This window comes from Vespula vulgaris, chromosome 8 (genome assembly GCF_905475345.1).
Source record: "Vespula vulgaris chromosome 8, iyVesVulg1.1, whole genome shotgun sequence".
NCBI lineage: Eukaryota > Metazoa > Arthropoda > Insecta > Hymenoptera > Vespidae > Vespula > Vespula vulgaris.
Window position 1 is genome coordinate 6,675,510 of NC_066593.1, and position 27,897 is coordinate 6,703,406.

Sequence of the window (27,897 nt, forward strand, 5' to 3'; positions counted from 1 at the left end):
TTGTATCCACAAGTTCATTATTAAGATTTACTATATCATATGTCGTATTCCTGTACGAACATTATAAGATATACGCTAGTCAATTAGTTAATATTAAATTTGTTTAAGAAAATACTTCATTGAACATTCGAATCCATGTTACACTGGTTTTACACTTTGCTACTATTAACGTACGAAGAAGATAATTTCAAGGAACAACGAATAAATTATAGAGATAAGAAACATGTATTTCGCACTCGACAGTCGTACCTCCAAGTATCGATCGTGTGAATAATATCTCTTAATTATCATTCGAGTAATTGGATCATCCTTATCGTTCTCGACACGAGTTTTCATCTCTTTATTTCGTCTCTTCTACTCTGTCGCTTTCATCGTTTCGATAAGAAGGTATAAAATTGCAAGGTAGAACCGCTATATATATACACACATAAAAGCAATGAAAGTATGAATTTCGATAATTTCGATATATATATATATATATATATATATATATATATATATATATATGATTGTGTATATTCATCGAAATTATCGAAATTTATACTTTCATTTCTTTTCTGTTTCGGAACTCTAACAATCTGGTCCAGTTCCAGTACACTGTCGAACACGCAATCATCATGCAATCATGTCAGTGTTTTGCGGTCGAGCGAAGATCTTCGACCCTTTTCAATAAGATTACACGCGAACAAGCGAACTAACTCTAAGTGGCTTCGCCAGTTCGCGAGGTCTATCGCGTTGTAAATCGCAAGGGATGCGAAAACAAGGTTCTATCTTTCTCTTTTTCTTTTTCTTTAGCATGCTCTGTCCTTCTATTAACGAGCTTAAGGCATGCATGGTCTACGTGACGAGACTTTACGGCTGTTTTAACGGAATCCTATTAATCGGGTTCTCCGATCGTACGAGGAAGAAACACGAAGATTTTCTTCTCTCTCACACTCTCTTTTTCTTTCTTCTCTTCTTTTTGGAATCTCGTTCCCACGCCTGCCATTTTTTTATTTCTTCAGACATTTCCGTGACGGCTAAATGAACATCGATATAAGTCTCGAAGGCTACAGACCAAGTAAAGAGAAGACAACTCCATGCAAAGTCTCTCGATCGTGTCTATCGCCGATCGCGAAGCAGAATGGCGCCAAGTTTCGATGAGAATGTTGAAAGTGAAGGAAGAAGGCGGAGAACATTGTGAGAAACGTGCACTTTCCGAGAAATGTGAGAAGAATTTTAAAGACGAGTATTCTAAGCTCTTGAACTTGCTCCCTCTCCCCCCTCTCTCTTTCTCTTTTTCTCTCTCTTTCTCTCTCTTACACACACATTTACATTTACACCTACATTACATTACTTTCTTGTAATTACTTAAGTAATTTTGTAATCGATAACCATCGTGGCGACATCTAATTATAATTTCATAACTTTCCGGTTTTATCGCGATTTTGTGTTGGTTCTTATTAAGAATATCTTGATTTATATAATAGCAGAACCGGAATCACGGTCATTCTCAATGTTCATAACGAGTACGAAGCAATAAATGTCAGATTATACCTAATTAACGCTATCGTCGTTAACAAGATTCTTCTAAGCCTTTTCTCCCGCCCACGAAACACGATAATTGAGAATCTCTTCGAGCAAAGACCTGCATGACTTTGTTTAGAGACTAAATATTCCAAACAGGTGCTTCGTAGACACAGAATAAGAGAAAAGAAAATGTAGAAAAGCTTAGCGTGGATAAGGATCGTCTGGATAGTCGTACCAAAGAAGTCGATTTCTCGAAAACGAACGGATGTGAAAGAAAACGAGTCTTTTGGAAAAATAGGCTTGCCAGACTAGTTCATCGAAGTTCCATGGAAAAACAAGAAATGGCTCTGTCTTCTTATCTCCGATTGAAATGTTAAATCGAATTTGATGTAGATGTTTTATAAAAAAAAAAAAGAAGAAAAAACAATAAAAAAAGAGAACGAAGAAATACAACGACCTTCGTAAATATTACTCAAGAATGAATAACAAATCCGAGCGATAAAATACGTTACTTATTTAGATACTAACCAGATTAGCGTAAATCTCAGACGTTCCGTGAACATTATGCACACACGGAGAATTATAATCCAAACCATGGCTGCCAATGGGCGATACCAAATAGACCTAATGAAGCTATACGGAAGCGCAACTTACGATGTAGAAAGAGAAAGAGAGAGAGAGAGAGACTTTATTCAACATATAATACCGCTTTATAGATTATGCAAATGCTCTCGCTTGGAGTATAGCGACATTGAAAGAGGATTCAGCGAGCAAAAGCCCTTCCTTCTCTATTCCTTACCTTTACTTGTGCCACGTCGGACTATACACGCGGAAGGATTAAAACAACAAGAAGAAACACACATCGACCAAGAGAGTGTTCGACGACCATTGGTTACCTGCCCATTGATAGCTGCGGCAGAAAGAAAAGAGAACTTCCTTTGGAATTCCATTGTCAAGATCGGTGAGAGGATGGACCCAGCGAGATGGACTTTCATGCATTCTTTTGTCGGACGAAGTAACATTGTACAAAGGATCACGCAGTAGTTATCTCCTCTCGCTTTCCTTTCTCTCTTTCTCTCTCATCCTCTCTCTTTCTCTCTTTCTCTCTCTCTCTCTTTCTCTTTCTGCCTTTTATACCTTGTTTGTTGATTCCAATCGTTTCGTTTGTTGCTTTGGAATCCTTTCGGTAAGAATCAAAATAAAAAGAGAAAGAAGAGGAAAAAGAAACGGACGACGGATTCAACGGAGAACGCCGATGTCGTTGAGTGATTGATCGCGTGAGTCTTGCGAAAAATTGACTCTTGTGCTAAACTGAATTACCGTTCGCGCCGACAGAAGCCAACTTCTTCGAGAGAATTTCGTTCCTGAACTCGTATTTGACGAAAAGAAAAATCTTTCTTTTTGCCTCATGTGTTTCCTTTACAATTTTACAATCGGAAGAGAAAGACAATCGAGAAGATTTGAGAAGTTCCTTCTCGAATGTTCTTGATGAAGACGGTGGATTTTAATAAACCATTATTCATTCTAAACGTGTTAATTTATCTCCTATGTGTTACAGTTCCTAAAAAAAGAAAAAGAAAAAGAAAAAGACAGGTAGTCTATACGTGTTGTTCCAAACGAAGGGTGGTCGGTCCGATCAGGATCATCGGGTTTTGGGAGTAGCACGTGCTAGCTACCTGTTTTCTCCGCGCTCGTGCGAAAGGACAGGTTGAAATTAATGTTGTTGAATGAGAGAAAGAGAGAGAGAGAGAGAGAGAGAGAGGATGAAGAGGAAGGATGGCGGGAAAGGAAGACACGACTTTACGTAAAAACGAGGACCACGAGAAGGGTCGTAACAATGGACACACCTGTTTGCATTCAAAGATGTAGGCAATAGGGGACCCTTTGGGATTCCTATTCCCTGCTCTCAGTGTACCTAATCCCTATATTGATCATTCTGCTCTGTTATATACCACCGAACGAACTTGAGACGATTTACAGCAACCAACTCAATGGTTTTGAGCTACACGATATGGTTCTAGTAAATAAGTAGATTACCGCGCTTGGAAATCGAGAAACGTATTGACGGTATTGGAATTCTGTTTTCACACGTTCCTAACTTCGATTTACGTTCGAGATCTCGAAGCTTCGAAAGAATCGATCCGTGCGAGAGGTACGCAAACAATAGGAGAGAAACGAGAATAAAGCGAAGCTAAAGTGTAGGAAAGAAAGTGAGAAAGAGAGGATGAAGAAGAAAGAGATAACAAAGTAGAGAAAGATAGAAAGAAGAAAAAGAGAAAAAAAAGAAAGAAGGAAGGAAAGAGAAAGGAAAGAGAGAGAGAAAGAGAATAAGAAGGTTGAACGTAAAGCAGCCAGCCGCGTCCGAAACATCCGCTAAGCATTTTTTTTTCTACTTCCCTTTTTCCCCGCCTCCACCATTTGTCTCAAGGATCCCCTTTGCCTTCTTTTCACTCCCTTCACCTTCCTACCTTAGAACCCACAACACTGTGCTCCATTCAAGCGCTACGTCGAGAAAAGGAAGCAAGGAAGAACTTCGACGTAAAGCTTGCGGCCCTTTAGTCTTCGTATGGACCCTACACCAGTCGAAACTACCTCCCTCTTTCCAACCAATCATGATTAACAAAGACCATTATCCGTTCTTTCGGCGCATGCTAAGCATCCAAAATATTTCGTATGGAAATTCTTCTTTTGGTATGTTCCATGGTACGAATTTTCCACTTGTACCAGTAATATTTTACAAGTGCTATATATACATTATATGTATTTATATATATATATGTTATATGTGCTTTATATAAGGTAATCCATTTTGTAGAAAGTAATGAATGTAAAGCTTCTGCTTGATTTATTTGTGTCTGGCTACTTTAAAATGTTTGGAAAAACGAAGAAGTAAATAAAAAGAAAGAGTTTTATCGAATAAATTAAAAAATGAATAAAAATTAATTACAAGGAGAAAAAGGTTAAAAAAAATAAACAAACTGCACTTGTAAAACCAATTAAAAGAAATTAACTGAAACAACTCTGTACTTTTAGGAACACAACTTATCCCAAAATTTACTGTACAACTTCTCTTCTCTCATACATATACATGTACAATGTACAAAGTTCTCTCGAGTATACCTACGTGAAAAGCTAATTACGCAAGCGAAAAGCCAGAGAGCTACGCCCAAAGCTCCATTCCCAGATCGTTAATTCCGCGTGCTAGGCCTAACCCTGTCATTATACGTCTTCGGCAGTAAACTCTGATTACACGTTACGCACCAGTGGAGGAGAGATATTTGGAAGAAAAAAAGGAGGGGAGAGAGATCGGTGAATACAAAAGAGAAACGTCGTTATCACCGATAATTGGATAACGGACGCATCGAATGGATGATCTTGAAACTTTTTTATCTCCCTTAAATATTCAGCTTCGTGCTCGTTTGCCTTTTGAACTCCCTTAAAAAAAAAAAAAAAGAAATTGTACGTTACGCTTGTAAAAGCGTACTTAACGTTTGATGCTGCATAAAATCGAAAGCTACGAAACAAAACGAAACAAAACGCGAAAATTAAAGTACTGGTATTATCGTCGAGAGATCGATAAAATCGAACGTTTACTGATTTTTATGCTTACTATTTACGATGATCGGTATCATCGTTTTAATCGATTCTAGAGATTAATTTACATACTTATTGATAGACTATTTTCGCAGTTCGTATCTAATCACATTTCTATACTCTTTCTTATTTCTATCGATACTTGTTCTTCAAGTTGCTAAGTAACGAGTATAATATTATAGATTTCTCATCCTAATATCATACATCTGCGATGAGCAAAGACGTACAAAAAAGAATTGCTGAAATTCTATAACTGGAATAGTTTTTTATTTGATATAAATGTTCACTCAAATTAATATCGTAAATTATATGTTTAAATTTAATGTTTAAGATCTGGCACGAAATAAACTGTAATTTATACAATGTTTGTTTATATATACGTATCACATCTATCAATTTACTTTCTATATATTTTATTGAATTATTCGTTTATATCGCGGAAAAAAAGAAAGATTAATGACGTACGATTTGAGCATAATTAATTTCGTATATCGAGATTGTTGTTCCGCGAACAAATTAAAGTAAATGTTTGATCGTTAGTCGAACATGTCTAATAATTATGATCTTCCTTGTTTCTCGTCGTTAATCGTCGTTTATCGTTTAAGTAGCAACGAGTTCGATCATGTAACTACGTCGTGTAGATGCATTCTTCGATTAGATGTACGGTGCTTCGTCTAGCTTTTTCCTAAGGCAGATTCTAAGACACGACAAACGGTCCAACGTTGTCTATTTTGAACGATCTTCAATGATAAGTATCTACAAGGGTGTCGCGCGTGTAGATAAATGATTTCGTCGAACGTATCTTTTTATAATTTACGATGTCTACTTTAATGATAATTAAAGTCGGAAGTAGAAGGAGGATAATTAAAATAAAAAAAGAAGAGAGAGAAGGAGAGAGACTGAAAGAAATTATCCACCATTGTCCATACCTCATTTTTCTTTTAACAAACCACTATCTCTTATCTACCTAAAAGAGTTTCATCGTTTACGAATAACGTTTCTTTTGCTTGATAAATCACGTTGGTAAAAAGTGATATACAAGGGTGAGATGAAATTCGAGACGACAGAAAGAAACCGAGAGACGGAGTTACGTTTATTTCGCGAAATGGAATTTCTATAGTGCCGAGTCCCAACCCTCTTTCCGCATCCTCGGGATTCCTCTTACATTTCATCTCATTTAAATCTGACGTTATAGAAATTCCCTGATATCCGTCGTCCCGACATTCTTCATTTCAGACGAAAAATTTCAATTTGTATTCGGTCTTATTTTAAAATTGATATTATCAAAAATGTATCAATTTTTCTCGAAAATTTCTCGAGTTTGACTACTTCATTCTCTTCTTTTTTTATTTCTCTCTTAATTTTCTTTAAATTTCTGTTAATTTCATTTGATTATTTAATCATTTAAATGAATTTTTGCAAAGTCGAGAATTAGTTAAGTCGCTTTTTCGCACTTGAAAACGATAATATTCGTGCCATTTCATCAAATCCTCAGAGTTGTTTCCAAGATGAAATTGACAAATATATAAATATACAAAACCTGTTCGTTTAATAATATGTAACAAAATTGTCAAGTATCTGTTACCTTTGAAGTGTTTCGAAAGCGTAACGAGACCGTTATATTTCGTGTCGTTTAGCACGTTAATAACAGAGAGAACATTCATATGGGCGTTTAATTTGTATCTCGTGAATACGCCGACACGTTCTTGCTAACGGTTCCATGGAATAACAAGGTTTGCGTGTATATATACGTACGTAAGTGACTATGTGGTGAGAACTCATCGATGTCGTGATCGCATCGTGATACTTTGGCCGTTCACAAAATTGCATGGAGGAAATGATACCAGTTTTTTTGAGTCTGCCATTACGTTCGCCTTGGCAACGATGAAAAACGATCGCATTAAATGGAATTGCTTTTTTCTCGGGTTACCAATCGTATATATCGAGAAGAACCGAGCCATGCTTTGGGATGCTGCAGAAAAAGGGGATATTCGAACGCTGACAAACTGCTGGAGTTCCTCGGACGAGTTTCGTGAGACTGTCGTTCGGTTTCCTCCCTTCGACTTTCATTTGCTCTTTTGTAGGAAATTCAAGAATTTACCCTCGACTTCCGCAGTTAACGATAAAACTTTTATAATTCACGATCGGAAATCTAAAACTCTTCTGACACAGCCATTATTCGCTATAACGTCGAATTCGAATATCATTATTTACGAGGCCGAGTGAATTTCTACTATTTACCTGATCATTCTGCAAATGTATAATCTTTATTTAATTTTCTACAATTATTCAATAATATTCATGAAGTAATGGATCTTAATTGCTCGATCACTTACAAATTAAAAGCATTCGTTGGCAATTGCGAATAAGTACAGCGGATACTTAAACTTAAACGGTATCTTTATTGCTGGTTTATTATTTTTAATGATTAATTATCGCTATGTTAATACCTATTAGTCGGTACTTCCTGGAACTCAGAAATACCTTCGAAATAAACATTAATTCGATTCTTATAATAACTCGATATTGGAAGTTAAAATATGTACGCACACACACGAGAGCTAAAACCATTTATTACATATATAGAGAAAATTAAGTCTATCGAGAAAATATCATCATTCGTTTCTTTCGACATCCGATCGCATCTTTCATTTTTTATTCCGTCTGTCGAATATTCCAAAATAATCTCATTTTCTTACCCGCGTATCTGTCTACCAGAATATTCGATACATACGTAATAAATTCAATTTTCTTAGGTAGCTGTCTTCAGAAGGGTGCCCATAAGAGAATGCTTAGACGTCCACGAAAAGCTTACCTTTCCAACCTTTAAAACCAATTTAATAAATCATTATTTTTCGTTTCCTTCTGCATTGATAATGATTTTATATTTAAAGGTTAAACTCAACGTATATAAACAACAATGTAAAGCTAAATTTAAGGAGCAATAATTTTCTGGAAAGTTGTTTCCCCTTCGGAAGCTTTATCGAGTCTCTCATCCCCTAAACATCTGTTCCCAGGAGAATGTGCCACCCTCTCTCACATTCTCTCAATCGATCGATCGAGATATCCTGGACATCTTGATACTAAACAGACCTTTCTCTCGTCGACGAGGGATCTTCAAAGAAATATTACGTTTCTACGTGCTTCGAAAAATATGAAAAAATCATTGTTAAAACGTAACAACGAAGAATATTTAAAATATACGAATAATTTATCGAATATATGCGAACGCATACCTTTGTGTGATAATCGAATTTTTATAATACGGTAATTATTATCTTTATCGCTAATTTCCATATTTATAGTTACCAAGATGGAGATAAATGAGTACCGTATTATAACGTGAGCGGTTGCTGGGAAAATGGACAGCTGCCAGCATTAACTGTCTCTATCTCATCTCGATAATACGCTCAGCAAATTTCAACGATATTAATTTCATATATAGAATTCGACACCAAATTAGTGCGCTTCAATAATTGTTTTCAATTTAAATAATGGGATTTGGATTACCGACCTTCCGTTTGGATTTTCTTTTAAGTATAAAAAGCCCTCGAAATCCCTATACTCGTTGACGATAAATGATAAATATTAATTAATAAAATCGTTTCCATTTATTCAACAAACTTAATTGGACATTTTCTTTCTTTTACATCATAAATATTAATTCATATTTACTGTTTATAATATAGTTAATTATTATGATTAATCCAATTATTATGATTAAACTATATTAAATAAATATTGTTTATAATATATTCAACTACTATAATTAATTTATATTTACTGTTTGTAATATACTCAATTACTATGACAGTTCATCGTGCATCATTTAGTTAAATCGTAAAAATAATAATCAAAGAATTAAATAGAGAATTATGAAAAGTTTTTTGTTTATAACAAAACCACGAGAAAATAGATCGCGAGAATCAACAAGATAACTAGCGGATACGTTTCGCTCTGTGGACGTATCGGATCTCATGAAACATGCGGAAGATATGCTGATCTTCTCACAGATATCGACTTGCTTCCGCGCTATGTTGGCATATTAACGAACGATATACAAGTAGACCATAGAAAATATACTAGATTTTTAACGACTATGTTCCAGTCTACTCTTCGTCTCGCTGGATATCAGTGAATAATCCAGTCGATTAAAATATAACGAAACAATTAAAACTGCTTCAAAGAAAAGAAAAAAAGAAAAAGGACACTCGAGATATAAATTTTAAAGGAGAGTGTAATACAATTGAAGTGCATGCACGCGTACTCTCATCTCAAATACGATCGCGTGCCCGTCGCTAAGTGAGGAACAACTCATTGACACTTATTGGGTCAGTGTCAATGACCAAGGTTTAAATATCACCCCAACGCAAACATCAATCAAAAGCAGTTGCGACGCATTGTTTCAAACGCTTACGAACGACATTCAACAAAATGTTACGTTTATGAACGCGCGCGTACACACATGCACGCACACATACGAATACATTCGTTCTTTCAATATTCTTTTTATCGAGATTAAACATCAATTTGATTGTTAAGTGCTGTTTATCAAAATTAGTTTCAAAGGGATGATCAAATTGTCCGACTATTCATTTTCCATGATCTCAAAGCATTCTTATTAACTCACTGGCATAGATATTATCATTATAAATATATGGTTGATAACACTTTAATAGAGTTTGTTCATTTTTAAAAAAGAACGATCGATTTATAAATTTTATATGATCTGATATATTATCAAGAAATGACGGAATTATCGTTTAAAGATAAAAGATCTAGTTTTATTTGATACTTACAAATTGATACTTTCAACGTATTTCTAAACTTATTTTCTATCAAAACGGAAAGCGAACGATAGACGATGAAATTTTAACAGTCGATTTGACTCGAAAGTAAAGGGGATCGAATTCCTGTTCGTTCGAGCTCGTTCCAATTTACGATCGAGATTCAAGTACGTAATTCGCGTCTCTCGTCGTTATCCGAAGATTATCCTCGCGATGTTTCGTGGCTCGTATCTTAGTACCAACCTCCCTCCCTCCCTCCCCCGCTCTTTAGGTCTCATCGAATATACATGAGCGAACTGGCCGAACGAGTATATCCGATGCACTGTGAAACGCATATCCCGACTTCTCTTTATCCTCCTTCACCTCCTCCACCACTTCTTTCTGAACCTTCTGTGCCCTCGTCGTAGCCGTTGTGCCGTCGGCACTTTGACCTCGGACCATTCAGTATAACGGTGCATCGGCCTGGACGTTTGCCTATTATGTCACTATATCCGAGAAAGAGGATGTTACTACGTCGTACCATAAATCGTGATTCTACGAATTTCAAATGCGGTTACTTTAGAATATTCAACAGTCACGGTCGCTTCCTGCGGATTCTTACGGAACTAATTCATTGAACGATCTAATCATAAGTTGGATTTGAAAAAATTAACTGTATCGAACATGTGATTGTAAATAATCATAACTCGTAGATACGTCTCAAAATGAATGGCCGAAGTATTCGATAATTCCATTAGTAAGAACTAGTAGATATAATAATTAAACATTCCTTTATGACTTCCGTTCGCGAGTTCTTTGATAAATTATATAATATACCTATGTGGTATCCCATATCAAGATGCAATCACGTGCACCACTTGATATGAGGTATAATATAACCACATAAGTACGCAAGTGATCGTGGTATGCAAGCTCTTCTACCTTTCCAAACGACACTTCAATACAACGAGAGTACGTGTTTCTTGCATAATGAGACATCGAACCAGGGAGCACGCGTCCCTCATTATTCTTTCTTCCATCGGATAGCGATATAATTAAGGAAAGACGCTTTGAGATAATGAAACTCGAAGAAATTGGACGGAAATCACTCTATGAAGCTAGAATAGAGAAAAATAAGAAGGAAAGGGAAAAAAGGAAAGAAAAAAAAAGAAAAGAAAAAATAGTAGGAAATATGCTGTTTGCAATGTAATATCAAGTCAAAGAATCCTTTCTTATTCTTCGTACGTGACTTCTCTTTCTTTCTCTATCCCTTTTGCTGGAACTCGCTCTGTTATTTACGATTCGTCCCGTCCCGTAGCCCAAGAAAATTTCTGTATTTGCATCGGTGCACTCGCACTCTTTCTTTATATAGGTAGGTATCTCTTTCGCTTCTCTTTTTCTTTTTCTCTTCTCGTGTCCCTACGCCATCGAGTCGAACGGTTGACTTAACCAAGGGCTAATTGCCACTAATTACGAGTCGACGCGATTCCCGCGTGGTAGCGAACACCCCGAGAAGAAAGAAAAAGAAGAAAAAAAAGAAAAGAAGAAAAGAGAGAGAGGGAGAGAGAGAGAGAGAGAGAGAAAAGAGACTTGTCCCTGTATGAGACGAGGAGCAACGGGGAAGAGCACGAAGGAATCGCGAGGGGTGTAATTTCTCTTTCGAGTGAGCCGCCCGTTCTTCCTTACATTCATCGGCATGCCTCGAGCGTTTCGAACATCACGGATTACTATCTAACTCGTTTTTATTAACTTCCTGACATTTTATAGCGCCAGGTAATATTCTTTATGGTTGCTCGTTGAATAGTTCGAATTCATTAGCGAAAACTTACTTTTGTTTTTCTTCCCTTCGAATCGTGTTGCATTTTCCTCTTATACAAAATATGCGTTTAAAAAAGCAGTAACAAAATATATAAAGGAATGTTTTAATTAATTGTTTAAAACAACGATAGCGTGAATATATATATATATATATATATATATATATATATATATATGTATGTACATTCATGTAACTGAGAATACATGTATGTATTCTCAAAAAAATAATAAACTAAATCTCACAAAATTGTTATTCTACATTTCATCATTTTAATAAATATTTAAATTTCTTTATAGTGAAACATCAATATTGCAAAATTATTATTTATTTACGTTTGAATATTTCAATCGAGATACTTTCCGAAATAAATATTTCATTAACACCGACGCATTTTAATCGATCGAAAAATATGCTTCCAATGGTAGAGTTTGCAAGGGGTTGTTCAGAAGCAAGGCAGAGTATGGCATTGCTCACGTGCCAATTCACGCGCTTACTCTCATGCATCGTAGTACGATCGTTTACGAGACCATTTACGTGTCTACTTATGCAACGAGTCGACATCGCCCATGCTCGTATTTATTTACGTGAGAAGGAAATAATGCATCGCGTGTTTTGATCAACGCTGTCACTTTCTATACATATTTTTATTTTTCTTAAAAATATCACCAACGTTCCTGTCATTTAGGTATAATATAAAAACAATAAAATGTTTATCAATATTAAAAAATAAATCCTAACAATTATATTAATATTATATTATAATGACCGATTATATTATTATAGATATAATATGGCTCTTAACGCTATTGTATGACGACTATTCGCCCATTGATCTCTTCGTTATATAGTTTAAACCAGCAATCATTTTTCTACAAGTACAAAGGATCGAATTCTGCAGAGAAGAAAAAGATAGACGTTAGTACCGACAATAAGGAGGGTTGGACTACGCATGCGAAGCACGGCTTCGTTGTTGAAGTAAATGTTTGAAAGGGGCGAAGGCATATATTCACGTAAATGCGTCCATCTTGCTTTGACGCGTACCCGTTTATCCTCAGGGATTTAACAAGGGCTGTCACATGTGTCGCGCTACGGTTACACTTGTAAAGTATAATACAGGAAATGCAGAGCGTGTACATGAGAAAGAGACAGATAGAGAAAAAGAGAGGAAGAGAGAAGAGGGGAACCAAGTTGCAACGGAGGCAATAAAGCTCGCTCTGTCTCGTTACGAACACTTGACACGCGTCTAGCCGACCATCCATCCGCTCCACCTTTTTACACTATGTATTTTCAAAATGGAACGGTCTACGCCTATAGCATAAGTACGCGTGTTACTATAACGACGGTCATTCGTCTCAAAAGGATATATTTTAAAGAAGAGTCTTACAGTTCAAAGGGGAATGATCCTTGAATTCGCAGGTAAAAGTAAAGATCTTTCAAAGAAACGTATAAGTACTTTAGGTTGATTGAATAATCGTTCAAACGTATTGGAATATTTAATTATTTTAATAACTGAGCGTGAGAAAAATACAATAAAAAAATATGAATGTTCCTAAATAAAAATACATCTCTTTCAAATTTCAATAATTTGTCTTATTTTATGAATACTTTCATTTGAAAATATTCGACGAATAACGAGGATCATTACCCATCGCATCGTTGTAATTATAGTTGAACGCTACTGCAATTTAAAGAGAAACCATGTAAGATACGTACTAAGGTGTTCGTGTAACGAAAGGAGCAGCAGAATCTCGACACGAGAAAAGCACTTGAGCAGAGGCTGTATAAAGGCTAATAATAAATAATAAAAGAACGGCCATAGCAAAGCCACGAAATCACAGAGGGCCAAGCCGTATTCTCGACATATATTGAAAGGGAAAGAGGAACGATTACGCGCACTCAACACGCACTCTCGCGCCGCGATTTCCCGTTTGACCCCTAACCGTCTACTTCTCTTACTCTCTTATTCAGCAACCTACCCTTTCTCAACTCACGGATCTACGTTACTTCGTTGCAATCTCTTTCAACCCCTCCTATTATAACGAGTGAGGGTTACAATGGACGTGACCGTCAAATTACCAACATTATGACAACTTTATTTTTTATGGGCAAGACAAAAAGTAATAATAATAAAGTTTATTCTTTCTTTCACGAAATATAATTTCGAATGTTAATATTTCTTTTTCTTTTTTCTACACGAATTTTGTAAAAACGGAATACTCGTTATCGGACCCTTCGACGCAATTTATTTGTCCTCGCTGTACATACATTTTTACACTCGATAACGCTTGAAAATTTCCGATAACAGTAAGGAAGCAAAAAAATGTGCTGTAGCTTGATCACCCTACATAACGACGCGATTGTTCCTTCTTCGTGGACATCTTTTTTTCAACTTTTTCTAGACGAAAATCGGTAGGACGCGAAGAAGAAAAAAAGAATAAGAAGAGAGAAAAAAAAGAACTTGACGTAAGTACATTCGTGTGAATGCGCGCTCGTGCGTGGGCGACCCTTTCGACGAGCGAAATATCGAGTACCGAAGGGACCGACGGAAAACACCAAGCACAGCATCTCCCTCCGAGAAGCTACGATGCTAAATTACGAGATACTCTGGTAAATTTATCTTCAGTATACTGAAATACACCTTGCTTCAGTCATCGAATTATTCTTCCTTTCTGCGTTGCTTCTTCCTGATCGATATTTTTTTCCTTCCGTTTCTTCTTTCTCTTCTTCGATTTACTTTCAAGATGTATGCATGTATATCAAGATACTATCTATATAGTTATCTGTGTATACAATATATGCAGTATTCAGTTTATTCGTAGATATTCGATCTTGGAACAACCACTTTCCAATATAATTCTATATTTCGCTTTTATTGTTTATGTATCATAGGAACGTTCTACACCACGCGAACAGCTGATTTTGACGTTTACTTAGTTACACGTATCGATTCACACTTTTCGTACGAGTTCTTTTCGGTATGTTTTCAAGGATAAATAATTTTATTCCGATTTAATTTACTATAATATAAATTTGTTTTGCGTATGAAATATTAGAATCGTGAAATGATATGCTTTTATCAAGTAACTCGTTTCACTTGGACTTTTAGTCCATAAGGTTTAATTAACTCGAATATGTCTCGGTATCTCTTTGAACTCTTATCTAGAAAAGGGATTCAGTTTCATTTCAATTTTAATATAAGTGCCGACTATATTTCGTTTTCGCCGCAAATATGAAATTTCAAATTTATTTGGACATCGTTTAATGTAATATTACAGCCAAAGTAATTAGAAGGAATTTTCCTGAATAATCTTCATATATCGAATAAATTTAATTTTCTTTTAGTTCGCTTCTTTGAAAAATTATCTGAAAAATTATATGGAATTTGAACAAAATTTAATTTAGAAAATACTATCTTTCAAAGAAGAAAATAAAATGTAAGAGACTTATAAAAGGAATTTTCATAAAAATAAAAAATATAAATACTGAATATTTGATCACGATCAATTTGCCATGAGCAAATACCTGTTCCTTACTTTGCCCTGTTCCTTTTTCAGGACGATGCCAAACGATAGGAACTATCGATCATCGGCGATTTTAAACGAATTTAAAAGCAATTACCCGATTCCTTTTCTCTATTTGGTAAAATCAAATACCCATCTTTATCTATATTCTCTTATACGATAAATAATGCTATTTATATTTCCATTTAACATGACAAAATACGATAATATAATATTCAATCTATGTATATCCTTAAAACAACACGATCTATCAGTTTTCATAAGTAATTCGAATAAAATAAAATAAACATTGCTCGTAGAAACTGCCAGATAAGAAACGTAATAAAAAAGAGATCAGATGTTGTCCGATGCGTTCGTTTACACGTTAATATTATTCGAGATAATTTATCGAAGCGTGTCATTCGTTGATATTTACATCGTCTCTTTCATACGCGATAGTTGAAGAAAAGTTGAATACATATGCATATGCGTTATTTATATATACATAAATACATATATTATATATAAATCATGGGTGATTTATGTATCATATGGTACCTCGTGCATGTGTCATGCATGTCTCACGGCAAATACTATCTTCTTGTATCTCAAGCTAGGCGAGGAAGCCTAACGGTTAATGCAGATCACTGCAGGATTTTCAAATTCTCTCTCTCTCGTATCGCTGCTATGAAGTCAATAATTTATTACGATGGGCTTTGGCTCGAGCCAGAGTCAATATTGACCGTGCTGGGATAGAGACTACGGCGCCGTTCGCCGCGCAGTACAACAAATTCAATCGAAAAGGCTCTGTTCGCCAATATTTGCATTAGCTTTCTCGAACTTAGTTTATAAGGAACAGATATAGAGAGAAATTGCCTGGGAAAATTAAAAAAAGGCTCAAAATTTTTAAGAATTCGAGTTATGTCAAGGATAAACTCGAGTGATCCCATCAAACAGAAGTGCTTTATACTCTTTACATTCTAGCTATTATAGTTAATTGATAACGCTAATTGTGTTTGATATATTAGGGACAAGTAATTTAACCAAGAATCTTGTATCTTATTACAATAAACCAGTTTTATACTAGAAATATTATCCTGTCGCACGGAGATTCTAAATATAATAATTAATAAAAAGTTTAGGATTTACTAGAATTTAAATTAAATTACATTAAATTGTATTAAATTAAATTAAAATCCGTTATTTATGAAATATGAAAATTTACCAATCTAACTTTATAGTTTTAATTTACAAATATCCGTATAATTTTCCTTTTAATATGAGCCGCCCTATAGATCGTTGGTATGAGGTATTTAAACATCTTGTATCTCAGTATCTGGTGAGGTCTTAGAAATATTCTATTAAACTGGCCGATCCTTGCGAGTATTTGCGTAATTAACGATAGTTCTTAAGAAAACATCTATATTATATCAATTAATAATAAGCAATCGTCATTACGTTTGTCCTAACGATCGTTAAATTAATGACTTGTAACGTTTTAATTGCAAAGCTCGAGTATCGTCGAAGGATTCTGCGTGGACTCACGTACGAAAGAGGGTAGCGATGAACGTTGCGGAGGACGATTATCGACTTTCGATATTTGATGTATGGAACAATGAAACCGCGAGAACGTACGATAAAGTGTAATGGTTGAGATATTTCGTTATTAAAAATTTTAATCAGAACTATTACGTGTAAAACATTAACTCGATTTAAAGAAGAATTCAAAAGTTAATCACAACGGTTTATAAATTGTTGACAATTTTAATTAACAAAATACGTTCTAATATCATTTACTTTCTTAACTCAAAGTTCTAAAAAAAAGTTCTAAAAAAAAAAGTTATTTATTTTCTTTTAATACTATATATTAAACTAAACAAATGAACTATAATATATGTCGTTGGTTTCTCAAAGAGTATATATAACATCGTAAAATTATGCGGTAAATACATGGTTCATAGAGGTGCAGCCATTTATGTCAAATTGGTTAAAACGCATAGCCATTCGAAACGGCATAATGCCGCTGAACGGACGAGAATGTTCTCCAGCGAAAATCATTGAAAGCACAGAGGGAAATGCTACTCGAGCGTTCGGTGCAATTTATTCGCATTACACGCAACTCCAACGTAATTGCAATGCGTTAGAAATGTTACAAACGATCCTACGATTCTTATGCTAATTTGAAAATGTTTATGAAGTTATCGAGTAATAAAACTCAGAAAATCATGAATAACCAAATATAATCTACGTATGATATTACAATTGTTTTTCTTTTTTCAATACGGAATTAGTCATGTCGATACTGGTCTATTTGTTTCTTCGTATCTTCACATTTTTTATATATGTTTATATACATTTATTACTACGTACTAGGGACGAAGGTAAAAAGAAACATTAAAAACAATGGGAATTCGTTGTTTACATACAGTGATTATGACTCATCAAACGTGAGCTCTTGAAAGACGAATACGATTCTTCTCTTTCTTCGAAATTTCTCGGAAATTTAGGATACATTAATATTAAACAAACGAATTTCAATTGTTCTATAATGTTATCATTAACATCTTATTAATAATGTAATTAATTCAAAATGTATAAAATGTAAAAATGTAAAATGTCTGAAAATGAAGTATAAAATGAAAAAAAAAATGTATGTATGTATATAGATATTTTTCTCTAACCTCGTAGTTCCGAACATCCTTTTTGTGATAACGTAGCTAAGAGACTCTCACTGATGTACGATCCTCCCTCTTGATTCAAGCTTCCAGAAGCAAAGACAAGGAACACACGACAAGCGTGACACTTGATGTTTACGAAAGAAGCGCGCGTCGACGACTGAGCCGAACGTCCGTGAGCACGAGTTAAGAGCGGTTCCGAACCCCACCGAGCACCACCGAACGTTACCGAATTTAATCGAACACTGCCGAACACGGTCAAAAAGGATGTTCGAAAAGACGGCTCCTGTTGGCCCTCACTATCTTTACTTCCTTTAATATCTTTTCTAAAGATTCTTATTTCTTGACGTTTTCATTTCATAAAATAATAAATAAATTATATTATTAATATTTATGAATACAATTTTTTCATAGTAAAATATTGATATTTCAAATCTTTATGATCGATCATTTAAAGCTATGTTTATGTAAGAAGATCCATACTTATCTCTCGTAAAATTTTTAAATAATTATAAACTAGGAATATTTATTTCTACATGATTGCAAACGTAATAAATATAATTTATTGATTAGTACCCATCTTAAAAAAGATTGATAGAATTGTAAATTTATTTAGCTATGTTCATAATAACGAAAACACATCAGGACAAAAAAGTATTCGATAGGATGTTCGAGTTAGTTATAAAATAAAATAACGATCTCAGGAAGGAATGTGAATAAGGTTATACATTTATGATCTTTCAGTTTAAAGAAATTCGCGCTTCCGTTACAAAGGTTAGATAAAAATCTATTGGCTTTTTTCATTGACCCCCTACTGTCTTCCAACTTCGTTTCTCTTCTTTTCCATCAGATATTATGACTTGCAAAGCTAAGGAGGCCAAGCTACCTGGTCGTTGGCAACCAATGTGAGGTGATTCGCGATGTATGAAAGAACAGCCGAGCGATTCCCACAGCGATGTGCCCGTATATGCGTTAAAACGAAGTGTATCTATGTACATATGTACACCTGTGACCGAGTCAGGAATGCCGTGGCATCGTAGAAACGCGTAGGTATTATACTGCATGCATCTAGCTATAACGATATCCGTGTGTTAACTCCTATCCACCCATTCTAGTCTCTCCCTTCTATATGTCTTTACTTCCATCGGAGATCCGAGCGGATAGCTTTGACCTAACGATCCGATAGAATCGACAACGCATATCAGGAATAACGGACACAAACGGAAAGTAGCTATCAAAGGTAAATGGATCCTATTCAAATAAATTTGATAAGTCGCGAGACGTTAAGAATGTTTAAAAAAGAACCATTTATGTATACTTTTCGTTTCTTTCATAATATGTAGGCGTTTGTGTTTTATGTCCTGTGTAAAATGTTCTAAATATCAATAAAAACGTAACGAGAATAATTTGATGCACATTTAGATTAAGAATACAAGATCGTAATTATGATTATGAAAAGTATCGTTTCTCTGTAATAATTGTATTTTATTATTTTTGATTTGGGTTATTAATTAGCAGAATAAAGTCAAGAAAGTGTGTCCTGATTTCGTACAAATCAATTGGTTAAATAAGGAATATCTGCATTCTTTGGTATAGTATAATAAGAACGAGAAAGTTAAGTTGGAAGCATGAAGCGTAAAGTCGAATGTAAACACAGTAATAATAAGTTTGGAGAGTTATTAGAATATTATTTACTATTTTACGGATTTCGTTTTCCGAAAAGGAAGTCGGAATAATACTTTCGATAAATACACATGCTTTCCATTCTCATTCTACCATACAATATAATTACCATATGATAATTTGTAAACTATTTTACAAATCTGCACCAAACCAACTGATATTAATTGGTATAACTTTTATAAATGAAGTCCCTTAGTTTAAAATTTTATTCAAGTTCTATATGAAAAAAAAGGAAAAAACAGAAAAAATGAAATGTACGTTAGATAATAGAAAAAGGATACAATCAATGTAATATTAAAAAATTCGAAATCACTCGTACGAGTATAATCATTGTGTACTTTGACATGTAGAGTTGTTTTAAACGTGCTCTTTCACATACACGAAAGTACCCGACCGAGAAATGCCAGAATGATCAAAGGACCACCCTCGACGAGGTTCGTGTCCTACCAGAGTACCATAGCCCGACTACTGATTGCCTAATCACTTTTCGAAACCCCCGTCGACTTTTATTACTCCTAAGACTTTATACCAACGATCGTCAGCAGCTTCCATCGAGTAATTAAACTTTACTATAACAGGAAAACGAGTATAACTCTCAGTTATTGAAATAAAAAAAATCATCTTACGTTTTTTCCTGTCAATCTAAGAATTGCCGAATAGGAATAGAATAATCCATTTTTTGAAATTTAAAAAATTTAACTAAAGTTTTGAACTTGTTCTATAAGAAATCCGATATATATAGAATCGCTTTGTAAAATTATGCTATTATTATTACATTATTATTGTCGAAAAGGAAGGAAAAAAGTATTCTCAAAATTAGCATTAACGTTAATAATAGGTTCGCGTAAAATCATCAACATCAAAGCGTCAGACTGATTTAACTTAATGAATTTCGACTATCTTGTAATTAATTTTCATTATCACTCTCGAGATAATTTCATCTATTCGCGATTAAATATCCACGTAATACATACGTGAAAATTTACAGATCAATATGCCTCTTTCTTTCTCTCTCTATATCCAACTCTTCCCTAATCGTGATATAAAAAATAAACAAAGGTGGGTATCAGCCAGCGAGGTAAATAAAAATTTTTCTTATCCCTCAACACAGCGGGTGATAAATAATTTTGCAAGACCACTTCGTGAGTCAGTATTATATTTTTTATGGCACACGTGCACGTACGAGAAGGAATTCGTACATTTGCATATCGGGTACGAGAAAAAAGACGATACGTTTTGTTCGCTTTTGTCGAGATGTGCACGGTTTCGAGCCGCCGCCGGCGACTAAGCCGCCTTCGATCGTAAATAAAAATGCACCTACTATATCCTTCCTCTCTTATTCGTATTTCGCTTGCTAAACTCTTCGCAGCGATGTTTCCTCTCTCTCTCTCTCTCTTTTTCTTTCTCTCTATCTCTCTCTCTCTCTCTCTCTTTCTCTCTCTCTCTCTCTCTCATCTTCTTTCTGTTTCTTCTTTATGGAGAAAAAAATCTACGTATGAAAGTGTATACGAATACAATAAAATTGTATATATTGTTAAAATAAATGCAAAAATATTCATTAAATAAACATTTATGATTTTTTGAAAAATTAATTGCATGATAAAATACAAAGGACCATTCTGCAAAGTTGTTGTAAAAGAAAAAAAAATTGATTCAAAGTAAACTGTTATAACAAAATTCTTTTTGATTTATAAAGAGTCAAAAGGATACGCGAAAGGACGGCAGAGAATCATGCGAAAATGTGTGTACGAGAAGAAAGGGCGAGAACGAGTATCCCCTCTTTTCCAATGTAATTTCGTTAAAATGGTTGTGATCATATGCCCTCTAACCGATTAATTTCGTTAAAACGACCACGGTTTGTCGTTTTTATTTTAGGGAACCAACTTCATTCATTATATCGATGACTTTTTCAGTTTGTCTGAAGTCAGTCTGATATCATACAAATACGAGCGAAATACTCTAAGAATAAAATCGATTTATATGAAATAACGTTGTATATCATCTTAAAAACATAAAATAAATAGAAAAGAAATTGTCAAGTAATTCAATCGACGATGGAACATAAATCAAAAGAAAGCAATGAAAATAAAATCGCGCGGAAAATTACAAGGAAGGTTGAAATAAAATCTACAACGAAAGTTGGTCGAAGTATCAGCAAGAAATCTCTCAAGTCCGGCAATCTGAAAACTTCTGGAACGTTTCCCGTTTTAAATAAAAGCGAAAAGTAAAGATCATTTTATCATTTCTTAAGATCATAACGAAGCTGGGTTTTTTCATTTTCTCTCTCTCTTTTTTCTTTTTTTTTTTTTTAATTAAATAACCACCAAACAGCAAGTATCAGTTTATGTACGTAATATCGTATAGAAGAGACGAAGCTCGAGTAAGATAGTGCTATTACTATTCACGGTAAAGTCGTTGGCCCTCGTTGACTTTCCAAGAGACAGGTCATTAACTATACGTCAAAGCGTCGTGTAAATACTTCAACATACAGACAACGGTTTATTTATCAGTCCTACCATTTTACAATATACACTTAGGCCGTAAAAGACACGTATGTCTCTTCATTTTTTTCAGAGTAAAATTTCATTCGTATATTATTTTCAGCTATAAAACGATATTTTTATGTATATACACTTCGCTGCATCGTAATATTAGAAATCATCTTGTGGTATTTTAACGTTTCCTGTAGCATGACGAACATCACTTCCTTTTTCAAATCAACTTACGCTTACGTACCTTGATAATAACGATAAATAATAGTAGTATATTGATTTCGTAATGTTACGTGTAAGAATGATAAATAGGATAATCGAATCGAGAACATCGCGCGTTCAACAAATTAATGATTAAAAAATATCAAGACGTCGAACGTGCTGTTAAAGTTAATCCAATAATTTTATCGTTCAAGGAATTTAAAAAAACCAACGATACCCAATCCTTTGAAAAGCGCAACACTAATAGGAAATGCAAAGTCTGACACTCAAAAACTATCTTCTTTGAAAGTCCCACAAAATGCAGCCGTGCATTTCGGGAATTTTTATGGACTTCAAGAAAATCCGATTGAAAAAAGTAATAATTTAGGTAATGATGCGAAGAATATTGATTTAAGAACATCGACGAAATCAGAATTTACGAGACAAATGGTTCACAAGTTAGTAAATACAATATTACGTAATTAAAATGTATTTACAATATAGATTTACATAAAGAAATGATAAAATTGCGGGATTAAACACACGAATTACATTGATACGATCTTCATAAAAAAAAAAATAATAATAGACAGCATAACGTATTATTATATTTTATTATTTAATAGATTAGAAAGATCAGCTGGTACTGAGGAATACGCACGACAAGTTTCAGCCTTTTTGGAAGAGACGGTTGAGCCAGCGGATTTCCGAGTGAACCCACTACCGTCCGAAAATTCTATCCCCGATGGAAGACAAAACCCCACGGGATATCCGCTTTGGTACAAGGACCCTTACAAAATGCCGTGAGTATAATCAAAGCGGTCTTGACCCTACTTTATCTTGTAGCATGCTCTTCTCTCCCTGCGTTAACTAAGAAACCAGAGCAAGGAGAGGGAGAGGGGAAGAGAGAAAGAGAGAGAGAAAGAGAGAGAGAGACTAGTGTAATAGAAGCTTTAATATTAAAAACATCGATTTTCTTTCCTTCCATCAATTCTTTTTTTTTTTTTTCTTTATGCGTGCGTGTATTTTTTCAATCAATTTTTAATGAAACATGGATGTTTGTATTCTCTCTATGATAATTATTACAAGATTTAAATTTCAGAACCAATATTTTTTCTTTTATTTTTTCTCTGTAGAATGACAGCAAAAAAAGAGTATCAACTTCTTAAAGAAAAATATGGTAACATGAATATAAATTCAAATGTAAGATCAACAAATTTCCTCAAAGAACTTTCGACGTCCGAAGATGAAGAGGATAACATAAGTCTAGAAGAAATCGAAGAGCATAAGAAAAGTACGGATAAATTTTTAACGAATCAATCTTCCAATCATTCATCGTCTACCGATGATAGCTCCATCGAGAGTTCAGTTTCGTATGATGAAAATGACGACGAAGACCATTCGACAATATTACCCGGTGAAGAGGAAGAGGACGAAGAGGAAGATTACGAAACCGTCGATACTGCACTTCCCGTTCGATGATACATTTCTTAATTATTTTAAATGTAAAACATTCATTCGATCTTAAATTACATTATAATTCTTTTAGCAACGAGATAATTTATTTTCAAATCACGTCTCTAACTTCCTATTTAAAATTGTAATTTAAATATCGTAAGCACATGATAAACCATCGAAACGATCATCGTTTCATTTGTGTAATTCGATGTAAACCTAATCGGCCCGATCAATTGTTCTCGTTCAATCCTGAAAAAAATTTTTTCTTACAAATTCTACGAAGAACATTTTGTTTCAAAACATGAGATACTAATAAAAAAGAAAAAGAATAATTTAAATAAATAATATTCTCAAACGGATTTTCCTGTTGGACCTACTTTTTTATAAGTCTTACGCAAAATTAATCTTCGCATTAAGAATATTAATTATTGTTTCTAGAACGAGCAAAGCAGTAAGATCTTATTAATCTTACTACACATTTAAAGCGCTAATTAGAAGAAGTCATTACACAGCGGTATTACTTTGCTTTATACCCTGTAATTAGACGTTGGCTCATCGGGGCGGCTATATCAGTGCATTCTTTAATTAATTTAAAAATAAAAAGAATATATAGGAAGATGATAATAGGAACGTGAAAGTCAAGCCGATTGTGGACAGTTTATACAAAGAACATACTTAAAATACAACCGGAAATTTCTAATGTTTTGCACTTCCGTCAGTGGGTATGATTTAAAGCGTATTGTCGTACGATAAACAGAGATAAAATTATTCCGAAAGAGACGATAAATGATCTCAAATATCTTATGGTGCAACTTGTACGATCATAAAAATCATTAACATAAAACAGTAAAAATTCTACGGTATAGTTTTAACGAATTAATAGAAAAAGAGGCTATCATGTAAATAAACGTAGATAATCTATGATTTGTATTATGGGCAATGATTTTATCTTTATTGTGGAATCGCAATAATATGAAAGAAAAGAGAAATATAAATTCTGTTCCATTAACTTCGATTTTTAAGAAACTAACAATCGAATATAAAAATTAAAGGAAGCTAAGAACATGAAATATTTTCACAAGATTGTCATGAATTTTTCTATTAAGATTGCTTATTAAAGGATCCCGTTATGTCTCTCCAACAGTGTTCGATATTATTCCGTCGTTTTCTCATGAGGTAGAGGAGGAATTCAGAATCTGGTTTGTCGTTGACTGAAGAAGGGTGGCACGCTATCAAAGGCCGTAGTATCCGCATTGTTTTCGCTTCAGCGGCGAACGCAGGGGTGCGTCGTAGGGTTCTCTTATCGATTACTCTGCCTTTCCATGGCAAAGACGGTTTCTATGTATCTTTAACGAGACCGGAAATGTGATTTTCGATTATCACGTCTGACTCAGAGAAAATGTAAGCTCGAACGCATTGGAGTAGACTAACTAAAGACTCGCATTCCCCTATATACATAGATTATTCTAAAAAGGATAAGATAATGTTCTTTAGAAAACTTTAAAACACCTTTTTTTTTATTCAGTAACATTATACGGTATAAAGTAACGAAAAATTGGATCAACTTAAAGAATGGACTAAAAATTTTTGAGCCATTTCGCTTATATACATTGATTTATTTTTTTCTTTTTCTTTTTTTTTTCACAAAACTGTACAGAATGGTCCACAACAATTCGTTCGTCGATTATTAAATAAGTTAATTAACCATTGACGTCGTTCGAGTATGGAAATGTATGTGATGTGTGCACCGACCTAATTGTTATTTCTTCAATAAGATCGGGTAGATATTATTTGCAGGAATATAAAACAATGATCACGAATTAATGATGCACTTTTACCCTTTCCTATTTTAATCAACTATCGTTGACGTATGTCATGTTCCTAATTTAATTCTATCACTTAAAAATACGTTGCCATAACAATCTCTTGTACAAAAACTCGCATCGCATAACCATTGGCAACCATTTGAAAAGATCGTAAAAATTGCACTACTGTCAAAAAACACAAAGAATCACTCCTTGTGCTCTACCTTCCCTTAAGACGTATCAAAGCTGTTAGAATATAATAAAACACATCAGGTTTTTTCCTTCACAACAGCCCTACGTGACTCCGCTGATATCTAGATTTTAATTTTGATTCGGAGCGTGATACAACTAGCTCCCGTCTGATTGATATTTTCGAGGCCTTCCCTAGGTTTTTTTCCATGAATAGTACATTTCCAATGGTCTGTTGACTCGCCAGAATTTGTCATTTACTTGTCGTAATGTTTGTGATCCACTCAATACCACGAGTTGTCCTGGTGAAGGTGCTATATAAATACAAAAATTCAATAACCTATCCGATTCGGATAATTCGGTGTCAAGATCCAAAGTTAATCGCATAGCTAAGTATTTACTGAGATGGTCCACTGTAAACAAATTAAATTGTTATTATTTTGCGAAAGTTAATATTTGAAAATGATCTGACGGATTTTCTTATATGGTTATTACCTGTTGCATTTGCCGTAGTTTTTATATATCGAATACTATTCTCCTTTAATGCTTTTATTAATGAATTGTCTCCAGCCATTTCAGTTGGATGAGGCTTGAAAACAAGTTCGATTTCGTTAAGCATTAAAGGTTCGCTCGGACCCTCGCCTTCTGTATCGACCATAGAATCACCACCTCCTGTTTCTGCTTCTGCACTAGAAGAATCATTTTCTGAATTCTGAAGACTTTTCTGCCGCTTTGGTGGTTTCGGTATTTGATTTGTGGGATTTGGCGAAGGTGTTGTAGAATTTCTAGATGTAGTTCCTACAAATTTTGAACATTCATTTTATATAATGTACTTTATACATATATATATCCTATTTGTGTGATAACAAATGAAATAATATAAATTACCAGAAACTGCAGGACTACTTGCAGGTTGGGAAATATTTGTAGAATTCTGCGAACTATTACTAGCTCCATTGTTAGTAGTTAATGGCCCCGTTGCACTTTGTGAAGAATCACTTTGATTTGCAGCATTTGTAGATGGATTTGGCGTTGTAGGGGCACTAACATTTGGAGTATTATTGTATGAAGTTGCATTACTTGTATTTTCAGATTCATTGGCATTCTTTCTGGAACGTTGTGGACGATTCTGACTTTGTAGTTTGATACCTTCAGTGATAGAATTTACTAAGGCAGCCTGGGAATGTGATTTGTTTAATTTTGCCAAAACTCTTTCTTGATGCGCTTCATATTCATCTCTGCTTGGGTATATCTTTGAAATTAATAGATCAAAATTTGGATCTGGTCTCAAGGAACGTTTAGAAACTAATTTTTTTCTACAAGTTGGACATTCCTACAAATAAACAATGTAAATACAGTTAATATAACCCGTATCCATGATAAACCATAAATACAATCTATATCTATAACTGAAAGGTTAAAAAAAAAGATAGAATAATACAAGTTTTCCCGACAAGTTATATGAAACCTTTTTCAAACAAAAAAATTCAAATATTCCTCAAATCATAACATTGTGTCCCATAAAATTGTGTTCCTTAACATTGTGTAGACATAAAATTAATAACGATGTTAATATAACGAAATTTTTTAATCTGACAACAGTCTGTTTACATAAATCTTTGACGTTCAAAGATTTGAATACAACTAAACCTTACATAGACGTAAAAAGTACGCAGACAATTAAAAAGACTATGGAAACGAATAAACAAAAACGTAAAAAAGATCATAAGAAAGATCAAAATGTAAATATATACCTTATTACCGCTTCGAAGTGCGGTGATGATACAATCTGAACAGAAACGATGGAGGCACTCCTTGGTGGTCATGGTTTTTTTAAGCATATCCAAGCAAATTGGGCACATAAGCTCACTGTGTAAACTTCGCGGACTAACCGCGATCTCTGTATTGTCAGTAATAGCATCCTGAGGTGTCCGATGTAATTCATAAAGCGATAATTCCCAAGTTTTGTTAAGACCGACTTGTTCCGCTGACGCCATCTTAGTTACATACGAGTCGTCAGCTGAAAGCTGACAACAGCGCGAATTGCTCTATTAAGATTGATTTACAATTACTTAACGCCATATTATGAAATCGTAATAATATGGGAACCGTAATAATCTCTGAGAAAACTATAAATGATTATAACACGTGCTGTGATATTAGTCACATTCAAGTCAGATAAAAAATTCACATTGTAATGAGTTTT

General features: G+C 34.3%; 3 protein-coding genes across 4 annotated transcripts in view; 1 reads left to right on the forward strand and 2 right to left on the reverse strand.

The window, feature by feature from the left end:
* Positions 1-18,181, reverse strand: part of LOC127065520 (uncharacterized) — a 30,568-nt gene extending 12,387 nt beyond the window's left edge. The window contains exon 1 of the mRNA XM_050997969.1: positions 17,870-18,181. Within this exon, the coding sequence (XP_050853926.1) occupies positions 17,870-17,886 (17 nt within the window). The 5' untranslated portion in view covers positions 17,887-18,181. The remainder of the gene's footprint in view (positions 1-17,869) is intronic.
* Positions 18,182-21,600: 3,419 nt separating this feature from the next.
* Positions 21,601-24,060, forward strand: LOC127065802 (AP-3 complex subunit beta-1-like). The gene is made up of 4 exons (XM_050998658.1): positions 21,601-21,770; positions 22,455-22,697; positions 22,866-23,042; positions 23,376-24,060. Exons 1-4 carry the CDS (start codon positions 21,601-21,603, stop codon positions 23,719-23,721), a joined length of 936 nt encoding a protein of 311 aa, XP_050854615.1. The 3' UTR covers positions 23,722-24,060.
* A 1,232-nt stretch (positions 24,061-25,292) lies between these two features.
* LOC127065522 (E3 ubiquitin-protein ligase RING1) lies at positions 25,293-27,814 on the reverse strand. 2 transcript variants are annotated; one of them, XM_050997971.1, is made up of 4 exons: positions 27,446-27,814; positions 26,580-26,943; positions 26,187-26,489; positions 25,293-26,104 (listed from the first exon to the last, which is right to left on the reverse strand). In XM_050997971.1, exons 1-4 carry the CDS (start codon positions 27,686-27,688, stop codon positions 25,887-25,889), a joined length of 1,128 nt encoding a protein of 375 aa, XP_050853928.1. In that variant the 5' UTR covers positions 27,689-27,814; the 3' UTR covers positions 25,293-25,886. The 2 variants fall into 2 exon arrangements, with proteins under 2 accessions (XP_050853928.1, XP_050853927.1); XM_050997970.1 differs by having other exon boundaries at positions 26,580-27,024; positions 27,446-27,805.
* Between the last annotated feature and the right edge of the window lie 83 nt (positions 27,815-27,897).

What these genes read in the sequence shown, in the direction of transcription:
- LOC127065802 (XM_050998658.1), top strand. Translation starts at nt 21,601, where the DNA reads ATGGAACATAAATCAAAAGAAAGCAATGAAAATAAAATCGCGCGGAAA. An exon ending in ACGAGACAAATGGTTCACAA is followed by an intron (nt 22,698 to 22,865) that starts GTTAGTAAATAC and finishes ATTATTTAATAG; the next exon opens with ATTAGAAAGATCAGCTGGTA. An exon ending in AAGGACCCTTACAAAATGCC is followed by an intron (nt 23,043 to 23,375) that starts GTGAGTATAATC and finishes TTTTCTCTGTAG; the next exon opens with AATGACAGCAAAAAAAGAGT.
- LOC127065522 (XM_050997970.1), bottom strand. Translation starts at nt 27,688, where the DNA reads ATGGCGTCAGCGGAACAAGTCGGTCTTAACAAAACTTGGGAATTATCG. An exon ending in CACTTCGAAGCGGTAATAAG is followed by an intron (nt 27,025 to 27,445) that starts GTATATATTTAC and finishes GTTTATTTGTAG; the next exon opens with GAATGTCCAACTTGTAGAAA. An exon ending in AACTACGGCAAATGCAACAG is followed by an intron (nt 26,105 to 26,186) that starts GTAATAACCATA and finishes ATTTGTTTACAG; the next exon opens with TGGACCATCTCAGTAAATAC.